This window comes from Saimiri boliviensis, chromosome 19 (assembly GCF_048565385.1).
Source record: "Saimiri boliviensis isolate mSaiBol1 chromosome 19, mSaiBol1.pri, whole genome shotgun sequence".
Taxonomy (NCBI): domain Eukaryota; kingdom Metazoa; phylum Chordata; class Mammalia; order Primates; family Cebidae; genus Saimiri; species Saimiri boliviensis.
The window spans coordinates 41,306,780-41,319,742 of NC_133467.1; the positions used below are offsets into that span (position 1 = coordinate 41,306,780).

Below are 12,963 nucleotides of genomic sequence, written 5' to 3' on the forward strand. Positions count from 1 at the left end.
AGGCTCACCGAGTTCCTCTCGGGCTGCAGCAGAAACGGCTGCTAGGGGCAGCGGCGCTGGCCCCACTGCTCGCTGGGTGCGTCCCTTAGCGCTGGCTGCCTGTATGTCTTTTTCCTCTTTGTTTTTCTCTGCTGTGGATGTGGGCCCTTTCCCCTTGCAGCTCCAGCATTCTCCGGGGGCGTGCCTCCTGCTGCCAAAGGAAAATCTCGCATCTCCAGGGCATGCTACAGGAACAGGCCGCCCAAAAGAAGTTGGGAGCAAAAACAGAGACAGAAAAGATCCTTAGAACAGGATCAAGGTGAAGCACCAGTCCACTCTGCGAAGCAGCTAGACCATGCCTCCATTCCATCAGGGTGAAAGGAGAGGGTGATGCTCCCACTGTGGACAAAGGCTCAGGGGCCACAGCAGCTGAAGGGTGACCAGGACTTCCTGCCAAGCATGCCCGCCTCCCACCCAAGCAGCACCGACCAGGCAAGGGTGAGCAGGTGAGAAAGGCAGTGTTCTCTTTAGCTATGTACACTCCCTTACACTTCTGTACTTTTGAATACAAAACCCTCAAAAACTTGGGTCTTTCTTTTTTCAAAACAATGCTTTGGCCGGGCGCGGTGGCTCAAGCCTGTAATCCCAGCACTTTGGGAGGCCGAGGCGGGTGGATCACGAGGTCAAGAGATCGAGACCATCCTGGTCAATGTGGTGAAACCCCGTCTCTACTAAAAATACAAAACATTAGCTGGGCGTGGTGGCGCGTGCCTGTAATCCCAGCTACTCAGGAGGCTGAGGCAGGAGAATTGCCCGAACCCAGGAGGCGGAGGTTGCGGTGAGCCGAGACCGCGCCATTGTACTCCAGCCTGGGTTAACAAGAGCGAAACTCCGTCTCAAAAAAAAAAACAATGCTTTGAAACCCCTAGGTACTGCAGACCCACAGTGACTATCTGGTGTTTCAGCTCTGATGGCAAACAAGGGCACTGAAATGTCACAACCCCCCAGTTTCAAACCATGATGCAAATTAATCTGTGTTTACAGTACTCTCAGGGCCTTGGGGGTGTGGGAACATTAGAGGAGGTACTTCTGAAATCAAATATTAAGCCAACACCAAATACAATCAGTTCTGCCCTGATTTCCATGATCTTTCTATTAAATTATGCCAAGTATGTATCTCGTGTTCTCCCTGCCTAGCGACAGGGACTGCAGGCATGGATAAGCATGGGAATGATCCATAATTCTGAAAGTAAAAGAACATCTTTGAACGCTGATATGTTTTGAGCCAATTTGCAAGGCTAATTTGAAGCATAAAGGTCAAGAATATATTCCCAAACCTAGCTAGAGAACAAATGAGAAAGTCCTTTATTTAGGAAAGCCTAGGTGAATTCAGGTAAAACCGAGACATAATTTTAAGTCTCTGCTCCCTCCCAGAGCAATTCCATTATGGTTTTCTTGTAACCACTATCCCCTTGCCAACTCCCTTGCGGCTTCTAGTATCTTCCTGGCAAAGTGTAAGAATGAAGGAGGAAGGTATTAGGGGTACAGCTAGTGGCTGCAGAACCAAAGGGAGTTAGAAACAGCTCAGATGTTGCAGCTTCTGTGTCCTTTGAGGGAATGGGTAAGCTGGGCTAAAATTGGGAGGATCCGTTATCATCTAGGTCGTGGCACTCTGATCACCGTCAAGCGTTAAACGTCTAGTCCCTTATTGAAAAATCCGCAGTAATCCCAGCGATGTTACCTGAGACGCTGAAAGAAATTTATGGAAGTTCTGAGTACACCCAATTAAATTTTTTCCTCTTTAAATAAAAAAAGTCAGGAAACAGAACTAGAAGAAAACATTATGAATGTTTCTACGTTGACCTGAGGAGAGAGCATGTTAAAAAACATGTGGGTCTTGATTGGATTGAAGCTTGTATTTTTATCCCCCACCATCTTCCAGCTTTTGTTTGTTTGTTTGTTTAGACTAAGAAATGGATTGTGGTTGTCAAGTCGGACATATATAATCACAAAGCCTTTTGTAACCTCTCACTGAATATTAGAAATCACTGAGAAGATAGAAGTAGGAAATGAATCTTACATGGACAAAGCCATCAGAAAACATTTACCTCGGGAAAAGAAAAGCAGCTGCCACCTGTATAGCCCCCCTCTGTAACTTCTTCTGGAACTTTCTGTCTGCATTATGTATTCTAGCACTCCATCGCACGTCGTATTGAATAATCCTAGCTGTATATTTTATCTCCCTGTGAAGACTACCTTCTTAGAAGACGAGAACCCTGTTTCAAAGTTCTTTGGTTTTTCTATAATACTCGGCATGATGTACTACGAATGTACTCAGAACCTCTGTGACTTCGGTTCTCACAGAACAGAAACACCTGGCATTTGTGTTGCACACGTCTTCCAGAGCAACTGAAAACACTACAACTATCGAATCACCTCATTAATCTGCCAAGCATTTATGATGAGCTGGTAGCAAAGGTTATTTCGAATAATAACGCTGTGAACATAAAACACTTTTATTTTGGAAGTACTTCTACATACCGTTTCCTTTTCTCACAATTTGCCTGACGTTGATGGACAGGCATTTCAGAGATGAATGAATGGGGCACATGGGGTGTGAATGGCTGCTTTCAGGTTTCCGATCACTGCCCTCAGACCCTGGCTCTTTCCTTGAGGCCATCTTCCCGCCCGTTACTTTACACAGAGGTTGAAATAAGCATGTGGGCTCACCAAGCGACTGGGATCCAAATCTAGGTTTTTCAATCGCTAATCTAAGGAAATAAGTTGTCCCTACTTTTAGCCTTTCTGAAGATAAAAACAACTGAGCAAAAAACATCTGACAAAATATACTTCCAAAGAATAAAATTAGGCTTTTCAGGAGGCTCGTGTTCAACTGTTTAATCTTTAACGCGACTGGAAAGGATCTTCCACGGAATCATTATAGCCAGAGAGATTTTTCTTTTTTTCCCCAGCATAACTACATCTCCTAATACCTTAGATCTACTTACACAATGTTTTTCTCTTCTATTCTTAAATCAATGCTTGAAATTTTTACTACGTGCCATGCATTGTTGTGAGCACTGTGCAAACATGTTAACCCAGTCACAAAGACCCCAGGACGCAGGTGCCGCTACTATGTCTATTTCAGAGATGAGAAAACAGTCTCTGCAATGTTAACCTACCCAAGTTCACACCCTGGTAAGTGGTAGAGCGGGCATTTAACCAGCACTCTGGGCCGCTCTGGCCCCAAAGTCTGTGCTCTTCATCACTGTAGTGCCTGTCAAAGTGAGTCTTGGTGGGCCAGGTGAGCTAGCTCACAGAAAGCACTCAGCAGTATAATGTAAGCACTCCAGTGTTAAGTATTGCCATGACTACTACCACTCTCCGGCAAGCACACCGGCTCATCGTGCCTGAAGCCATTTCAGAACCCCATCTGCATCTCCTGAGTACCACAATCCCTCCTTCCCTTCCCAGTCCCAGTACCTGGACTTGCCCAGCACGTAACAGAAAGAGATGTCGCCAGGCAGAAAGTTCTCATTGCTAAATACACAATTCCCATCAGTACCCATCGCCTCTTTCTTTTCTATTACAGAAACAAAAAATAACTCACTTTCGGGCCGGGCGCGGTGGCTCAAGCCTGTAATCCCAGCACTTTGGGAGGCCGAGGTGGGTGGATCACGAGGTCAAGAGATCGAGACCATCCTGGTCAACATGGTGAAACCCCGTCGCTACTAAAAATACAAAAAAACTAGCTGGGCATGGTGGCACGTGCCTGTAATCCCAGCTACTCAGGAGGCTGAGGCAGGAGAATTGCCTGAACCCAGGAGGCGGAGGTTGCGGTGAGCCAAGATCGCGCCAGTGCACTCCAGCCTGGGTAACAAGAGCGAAACTCCCGTCTCAAAAAAAAAAAAAAAAAAAAAAAAAACTCACTTTCTCCCAAAAGTCAGTCCAGCCACAGGCGGGCCAGGCATAAACCCTTCCAGCCTTTGGAAAGCTGTCACTGCCCGCTTTGGCCATTCCCTGTGGCTACTGGATCTTTACAATCAGCATTCAGACAGGCTGTAGAATCTTCCAGTGTTTTTTTTTTTTTTGTTTTTTGTTTTTTTAAAAAAAAGGCAGAACAAAACCCAGGTCTAGCATTCTATTACTCCTCAGAGCCAAATTTCTCCAGAGTTGACGAGACACAGTGTTCACCTCCTCACCTGCCATTTGTCCTTCAACCACTACACCAACTGCCACCGCCGACTCTTTTTGTGAAAGTCACCGCTGTCCACTTTGCTCATCTCATCTGACTCCATCTCTGAGATTCTGCCAGTTGCTCACTTCGTTCTTGGAACTCCTTTCCCGGTTTCCGTGACACCTCATCTTCCTCACCTTCCTCCCACCGCGCCAGCCTTCACCTGCTGCCTTTGCCGGCCCGCTTCGCACCTGATCTCTAGGCTTTGGCGTTCCTCTGGATTCTATTCTTGGTCCTCTTCTGCTCTCATTCTCATTCTCTGAGTTCTCTCCATGCCGACAACTCCCAGAGCTACAAGTCCAGCCCAGATCTGTACACACCTGCGTGACCTCTCCCCGGACGCCTCAAACTCAACAGGATCAAACAGGAATTCTTCAATTCCATACACGGCCTTCCTCCCAAAACTTTTTGCCTTCAGTTTTCCGTATCTTAATAAATGGCTCCCTTAACCACCCAGGTGCTCATGCCAGAGATTTGGAAGTCATTCTCGACACCTCTCTCCCTCAACTTCAACTTTCTCACGTCAAGTTTGAACCGTTTTGCTGAACGAATGAAGTCTTGGCTTAAGTGTTTCTTTTTCAGAAGAGAAGAATCCCTTACTGCCATGAATCTGCATGAAATTTTCCATTCCGTTCTTTTTAAAGCCTCTAGAGTTTTTCTTTTGTAACATTTTTCAGGCTTTGTAATTATATATGTCATTTATGTGATCATCTGTGTAATAGTCATCTGTCTCACGAGACCATAAGCTCCATGAAGGTAGGGACCACAACTGCCTTAGTCATCTCTGTATATCTAGCAATTACTATAGTGCCTAGCACATTTTATTTGCTTAAAAAATCATTTTTTTAATCCAAAGGAAATGAAATCAGTATGTGGAAGTGTTACTTGCCCTCCCACGTGCACTGCAGCATTCGTTACAATAACTAAAATAGGAAATCAACTAAGTGTCCATCAACAAGGACTAGATAAAGAAAACGTGCTATATATGCACAACGCAATACTATTCCGCCTTTAAAAAGAAGGACATCCTGTCCATGTAGATGGACTTGCAGACAGTTCCTTAAGTGAAATGAGGCAGGCACAGAAAAACAAATACCACAGGATCCAGAAGTTGGCAGCAGAGACAGACAGTAAAATGGTGGTGGCCAAGGGGAGGGGCTCAGGGTCGCGTGATGTAAAGAAAACAAGTCATTAACTAAAAGCTGACGCTTTTCCCTAAGCTCATCCTTCTAAGCCAGGCGTGTGTTCCAGTGCTATCAGCCCTCAATATACTCACCAAAACCCCAAGGGTCACGACAGTGCAGTGCTCATCCTGGAGGTGAGGCGTCCAGGAACCCCCTTTTCAAAGATGACCCTCGTCTAGAGGAAGAAAAAAAAAAAAAATCTCAAGCAGATTTTTTAAAAAAGTCAACAATATCAATTTGTCGATGAATATCTTAAGAGAAAAACAGGTTTCTTATTTATTCCAGAATATCAGTTAAAGGGGAAGCCGTCATCCCCCATACAAATGGAGGCAACTCCCGATTTTTAAAAGGGTTATATCCGATCTGTGGCCAGCTCAAAGCTCAGTGGCTTCTCCTTCTTGCCAACTGCACATTTGATTTTTAGAGGCTGGAGAAATATCAAGTGCAAATCAAGTTTTCTATTTTTTAGAATTCTGGGAATTCAGTAGAAAGAAACTCCCATTCCTTACTGGGATAGAGATAATGAAAACTGACTGTAAAGGTGAGCAGAGGCAGAATTCCAGATATCCCTCCGAATTTCCAAATGAAGACCATTCACAGCTCCTCCCTACTCTCAACCGTACCCCTACAGCCGGCAAGAAAATCTCTTTTCATACACTTTTGTGGGAGCTTAGAGCTGAATAGTGTAGCCAGATGACTTCCTTTCATTGAGTGCCTACTGTGTGTGATGTGCTGTACTGAACTGAGCTGGCCAAGTCAATAAAACGCTGAGTATTGGCCAAGCGGAACAATTTCCGACATTAGTCCTTGTAAACTAGAATTATACCACTGAGCCTCCCTCTTTGCCCAGAATGGATAGTTTTGAAATGGCGAGGGAGAAGCCCGTTGCAGACTGTCTTAGGGCTGAATTATTTAGGAATCTTTAAAAGGATTCCTAGAGGGACATGCCATAAAGTTGTGAAGTAAATTCACAAATTAATCTAACCCAGCTCAGAGTCAGCTCGACGATTCCAATTGCAACTCTTCCAATGATGCTTTCCCATTTCCCTGCTCTAAGAAGTCCGGTTTATTAGAACGATGTCATGTCTAACAAATTTCATTTCTGTGCTATGACCACTACTCCATAAAAGGCATAGTATCAAACTTAGAACGTGGGACTAAAAGGCCTCAGGATTCCATTCCCAGCTCGTTCTTCACTTCTGGCAGACTGACTACTAAAAGGATTCCTCTCAGAAAAAGTACACAATAGGAAAAACCCAACCCATTTTTCCCCAACGTGGAGAAAACTAAAACTATGCGATGAACATGCAAAGAAAAACCCGGTCCCTGCAAAACCTGAACGCACATTTTAGTACGCATGGGGTAAAAAGACATCTGCCCCCTCTTAATAGCTAGCTTTAAGCAAATGCAATCTTATAGCAAGCTGAAGAGTTCTGACAAAATTCAAGGCTTCAAACATGCATTTCGACTATCACCATCCGGAACAATGGCTGCCCAGAACAGTATTTTCAGCACAAACGTCCCTTCTCTGTGAAATTCGCCTTGATCGGCGACTCTCCTCTGTGTCTCGTCCATGCTCCCCGCCCCTGCATTATAATCACAGCACTATTATAACACCAAACTGCATCCTGTTACGGGTAGGCAGAAAACTCCCTGAGGACCCTGTTGTTACTCCTCTCAGCACCTGATACCCGGTAGAAACTCAATCAGTGCTGTTTGATCCATGTCTTTTTTTTTTTTTTTTTGAGACGGAGTTTCGCTCTTGTGACCCAGGCTGGAGTGCAATGGCGCGATCTCGGCTCACCGCAACCTCCGCCTCCCGGGTTCAGGCAATTCTCCTGCCTCAGCCTCCTGAGTAGCTGGGATGACAGGCACGTGCCACCATGCCCAGCTAGTTTTTTTTGTATTTTTAGTAGAGACGGGGTTTCACCATGTTGACCAGGATGGTCTCGATCTCTCGACCTCGTGATCCACCCGCCTCGGCCTCCCAAGGTGCTGGGATTACAGGCGTGAGCCACCGCGCCCGGTCTGATCCACGTATTATAATGAGCTTGGGGCTCGTGGATTGCTACCTTTACCTTGCGTTCACACAAACCAATAATGACATGATAAATACCTGTTTAACGTCTTACCACCTGCCTTTCTCCTTGGCCCTATGCAATGAGTTACTGCACAAGGGCCTGCTCACGGCAAGGTGTAAGGTAACTGCTCTTCTATTTTTGACTTGCATTTAGTTTGACGACTTTGGCCTTGAGAATTCTTCGAATAATGAATAAATGTAGGTTTAACTTACAAGAGGCCCTACAGAAACAGAAACAAAAATCCAGCATATTCCAATTGCGTCACAAGAGTAATTAACTTATCATCATGTCCTTTACGTTTCAGTATGTCCAATTGGCTATTTCTTCTACATCGGGACACAGAAGAACTTTCCAAAAATGATCTCTGCCACCCAAACAGATGAGAATGTTTAGGCCAAAGCAGAAACGACACCGACTAGTCCCACATTCAGTCCTATAGGGATAAGAGGAAAGACGACTTTATATCCCAATTCATACTGATTCCAAGGACAACCACCCATTCCCCAACACTCTGCGGCCCAAGCAATGTTTGGAAGATGAAACAGTAAGAAAACAAGTAGGTCTAAAATGCAGAAGGCAGGAAAAACCACTAAAACTCAAAATACAAGAAGACGACAATAGGGTTGCTGCAGTTCCATCCCACTGAGGCCGAACCATGCTAACCGGTGACTGGGAGTTCAGAAAAGCAAAAGCCATCAGATACAACAGCCTCATTTGAATCACCGTTTTTAACGTTTTCCACAACCAGTAACAGTCCCTGCCGGTTGTGAAATGGACTTTTGTTTCACGTCTTCTCTATGCTCCCGTTCTTAGCATGACGGAGATGCTAAAAGAGACCGCAAAGCCTAAAATGCAAATGGTCATTAGATAACATAACTTTCCAGCTGGTCTAGAGTAAGAGTTCTTTTTACTTTATTTTCTATTATACTTTAAGTTCTGGGATATGAGTACAGAACATGCAGGTTTGTTATACAGGTATGCATGCACTATGGTGGCATGCTGTACCTATCAACCTGCCACCTACATTAGGTATTTCTCTTAATGCTGTCCCTCTCCTAGCCCCCCCATTCCCTGACAGGCCCCGGCGTGTGATGTTCCCCTCCCTGTGTCGGAGTGTTCTCACTGTTCAACTCCCACTTAAGAGTGAGAACACGCGGTGTTTGGTTTTCTGTTCCTGTGTTAGTTTGCTGAGAATGGTGGTTTCCAGCTTCGCCCATGTCCCCGCAAAGGACACGCACTCATCCTTTTTAACTTGGGATCCATTGATTCCCAAGAGGTCTGTGGATAGACTCGGGGGAGGGGAAAATGTTTGTGAACTTGCTGGGAAAAACTCACATGTTCATTTTGACTAACCTCGAAGTAAAACTTCGCATGGCCTTCAATGGTGAATGGAAGTAACCCCCCCTGATAGTATCAGCAATTCTGTGACCTTGTCACCAACAGAAACCACAAGACATGTTCATGTCACATAGCTGTTGCAGATACCCTGGCATAACATATACACTAATTCAAAAATTACAGCGTCATTCGAGCTGCAGTTACATTTTATTATTTACTGTGTTATAAAGAAACATGTACTGTATACTGTGTTACAATTAATATTTTGATGACTGTTTCCATTTCCTTTATAATTCAATGTATCTTATTTTGTGCATTTAAACAACATTCTCAGAAGGGGGTCCTATGTTGCAGTAGACTGTCAAACGAGCATGTGGGATGTATGAGGTTAGGAACCTCCGATCTAGAGCAAGTAATCTTCACCAAGGCAGACAGAGTAGTTATGCCACCAACACTATTTCATAGCTGAAGAAAATTAAGCTGCCAGGAAGCCAGGAAACATATCGAAGGCCAGACCTTTGGGGATGGGTTAGCCCAGGTCGGTACTCACACCATCCATCTTCCTACTCTCCCGTGGGGACCTTTGCGTACATTTCTACAATTGTCATCACTGTTACTGTCTTGCCACTAAAGGGAGAGAGGCATTACCTTTCAAAACTAATATAAAACAAAAACCCAAACAACAGAACCAGACAGATGTACAAAATACTCCTTTTTGTTCCTTGATCAAGCACACTACAAAGGCTGAATTTGGTCTGTTAGGGAGAGAGTAGTTTCACAGATTCGAGAAGAGGTGGGCTACATAATCTCTCATTCTCGGAGATGTTCACTAGAGCACTCTGCGGTTCACCTGTTAGGCTGAAACACCATGATGAGTGGTTAGGGCAGGTGGTCTTACTGCTTTATAGATAGGAGAACTGGAGAAAAATGAGGGATTTGTTCAAAGTCACACATAAGTCAATGGGAAAACTAACTCCCTGATTTTACATCCAAGGCTCTAACTACTGTACCATATATTTAGTGGATTATAATGCTTGTGAAACCTCTGTATTCTTTTTCCTCACAAATGAGAGAGCATTTTCTTTGGATTCACAGGAGCAGATACTTCTGAACAGCCAAGCGACATACACTTGCCTTATTCAAAGAGAACTCCATGAAAAGTGTTCTTTTACCTTTTAGCCAATGACCTCCCTGTCTATCTATCATCGCTTTTGAAACCGTTATCATCTTCTATTCAACATGGTTATTACCAAAATGTTTCAATGGTTCAATTTCAAATCTTTAGGTCATAAAATTCCAAATTTCGTACTCCCCTCCTTCATCTCAACTTTTCTCCAATTTACATTCTACTTTCTCTTTTAGCGGGGTGCAGTGACTCACACCTGTAATCCTGGCACTTTGGGAGGCCAAGTTGGGTGGATCACCTGAAGTCAGGAGTTCGAGACCACTCTGGCCAACATGGTGAAATCCTGTCTCTACTAAAAGTAAAAAATTCGTTGGGCATGGTGGCATGCGCCTGTAATCCCAGCTACTTAGGGAGACTGAGGCAGGAGAATCGCTTGAACCCGGCGGGTGTAGGCTGCAGTGAGCCAAGATTGCACCACCGCACTCCGGCCAGGGCAACAAAACGAGACTCTGTCTCAAAAAAAATAAAAATACAAAAATAAAATAAGATACCATTTCTCTTATTGTCCAAACCCTCAAACAACTAACGGAACCTTCATTTCTCAAAGCACCCTATGCCATTTAACTAACACCTCCTCTTAGAAACCCATCACTGTCTTTAATAGTTTGGGTGTTTTTCAATAGTGAATAAGGAGGTCTTTCTTAAATTTTTATGTAGGGCCATCACACTATTCACACAAACATTTCTTCCTTGCTAAAACTTTCCAATCACTACTATTCAGTAAAAAAACAGAAAACAGGACAATCACGTTGCACAATTTCCACAAAGGTTCCAAACTCGCGTGAGTCTTACCGCAAACATGCTTGGTCCCCTCTGCCCATTGCTCAAAGATTTACCGTTTATCCTTACTATCTGTTAGTTCTAATTCATTACTTTGCTTAGCGGGCAGAAGTCCAAATCTCTGCCCCAAGAAGCAATATTTAATTCCTGAATGTATCAAGTGCTAACTCCAATACACATCACTGACCAAAAGGTAACTCTTTGCGTAGACAATCATTTTCCCACTGAAGTCACTGCCAGGGATCTACCTAAGTGTGCTGTCATCAAAGTCTAATTTCGCATCAATTCCATCCTGTCTGACAGACTCTCCACTAAGAGACAGGTGGGTCCATTTCTCTAACTTATCTACTAACTTTATTCGGCCCCAGCTGGACTCCCAATCGAGGCGCCAAGTCGCTTCTCTCACTAAAAACCCATTCTTCCTTACCCTCCCGCAGGCCTGCTGGGGGACAGAGTCTGGCCTCCTCCTTTACGCCTGGTAGCCTTCCCGTAAGGCCCCCAGCAACACTATCACAGGCCTCCGGCCCCTCCCTCTCCTTCCCTCTGGACAGAATAACCAACCCTGCCGTTGTTTGACTTAGGACATCTCCATTTCACCAGCTCGCCCAGCACTCATCGCTGACATCTTAATAGCCTTGGCAACTTTCAAAGGCCGGTGACTGGGGCTCCACTTTGGAAATGGCCTGTGTGTCCCACGACCCCCACAATGACTCAGTGACCTAGACATCACCAACTCACCTGCTCGGGGCCCTTAACCACTCAGACATTCTTCTCAGCTTCCACCTCCCCCCACCCTTCAACAAGTCACTGGGCTGCGAAGTCCCCTTTACCTCTATCCATCTCAGGGGTCGCACAGACCCCATCAAACTCAGTCCCGATTCCCTGCTGTAGCTCTCCATGTGGCCCCTCCAACACCCCTGCATCCCAGGACCCTGGGACCGTCCTCACGCTCCTCGTTTAACCTCTCCAAGCACAGCTTGGGACACAACCTCTAAAAAATATGAGAGACGCCCCCCGTCTGTCCCCAACGCCCGTGAGGCACCCCCACCTCCCCCCACAGGTTCCTCCAGACTCGACTCACTAAACCCGCAAGCCCGGCCCCCGCCCCTCTGCCGCCCCTCTCCACCCCGCTCCGCGCGGCTGCGGCTGCCCCTGCCCCCAAACCGGTTCCGAACACGCGGACGCGGACCCGGCCCCCACTACCCCCGGCCCCGGCCCTTCCCCTCCCCCTCCCCCAGGTGCCACTTACCCCGGAGGCAGGAGTGGGGGAGGGGAAAGGAGGCGCGCAGCAGGGGAGGGGGCTCGGGTCCCGGGCGGCTCTCAGCCCCGGGGGGCCGGGGCCGGGGCCAGCGGCAGCGGCGGCGCAGCGTCTCCCCCCGGCGGCGGCAGCGGCGGCGGCGCCGTCCCACTCCCGCAAGCACACATAGGCTCCATTGTCCGCCGGCGCCTCCCCCTTTCCGGCTCCCCCCTCCCGGGCCCGCCCCTTCCCTCCCTTCGGCCCTCCCCCGCCGCACCGCGCCACGAAAGGTACAGCCGGCCCCGCCTCGGACGCGAGCGCGGGGGGCCCCCTCCCCCCGGCCCGACGTCCCGCCCGCGGGGAACGGGGACCGCCCCGCCCCGCCCCAGCGTCCGGCCCCGCCGCCGGGGAGGGCCCGCCCCTCCGGGGAAAGTCGCTCGTCCCCCTCCCCGGGCGCGCGCGATGGTACCAGCCCGTCGCGGCCTCCTCCCGCCCCGCCTTCCCGCGAGGCCCCGCCCACCAGGCAGCCGCGCCTCCCGCCGCCCCGCCCCTGCGTCTTCCTACGGGCCCGCCCGCCGCCGGCACCGCCTCCTGGTTTGCATAGGCCCGCCCCCAGGGCCCGCCCCCGAGCCGTCACTCCCTCGCTTAAAGCGGCAGAGCCCTCGTCCCCAGCGCCGGAGCCTCCCGAGGGGCCGGCGGGAGGGAGCGGCAGCCCGGGAGGGTCTCCGCTTCCCGCCCCCGCCTCCCCACGCGCGCTCCCCGGACCTGCCCGCCGCCTCGCGCAGCGCCGGGAGCAGCCGGGGCGGGGGCTTGGAGAGGCGCGGAGGGGGAAGGGCAGCGTGGAATTTGGCCATCTTTGACAGACGCGAATCGGGGCGCCGGGCTTTCCCTCGCTGCTGCCTGCGCCCGGGTCCCGGCCGAGCCCTCGGCCTCCGGGGCCG

At 48.1% G+C, this 12,963-nt stretch overlaps 1 protein-coding gene across 1 annotated transcript in view; it reads right to left on the reverse strand.

Annotated features, from left to right (window-relative positions):
* Nucleotides 1-4: 4 nt before the first annotated feature.
* LOC141582239 (uncharacterized) overlaps nucleotides 5-12,963 on the reverse strand; it is a 77,073-nt gene continuing 64,114 nt past the window's right edge. Inside the window, 3 exon segments of the mRNA XM_074389918.1 lie at nucleotides 5-61; nucleotides 63-224; nucleotides 5,493-5,575. Coding sequence (XP_074246019.1) covers nucleotides 5-61; nucleotides 63-212 — 207 coding nt within the window. The 5' untranslated portion in view covers nucleotides 213-224; nucleotides 5,493-5,575.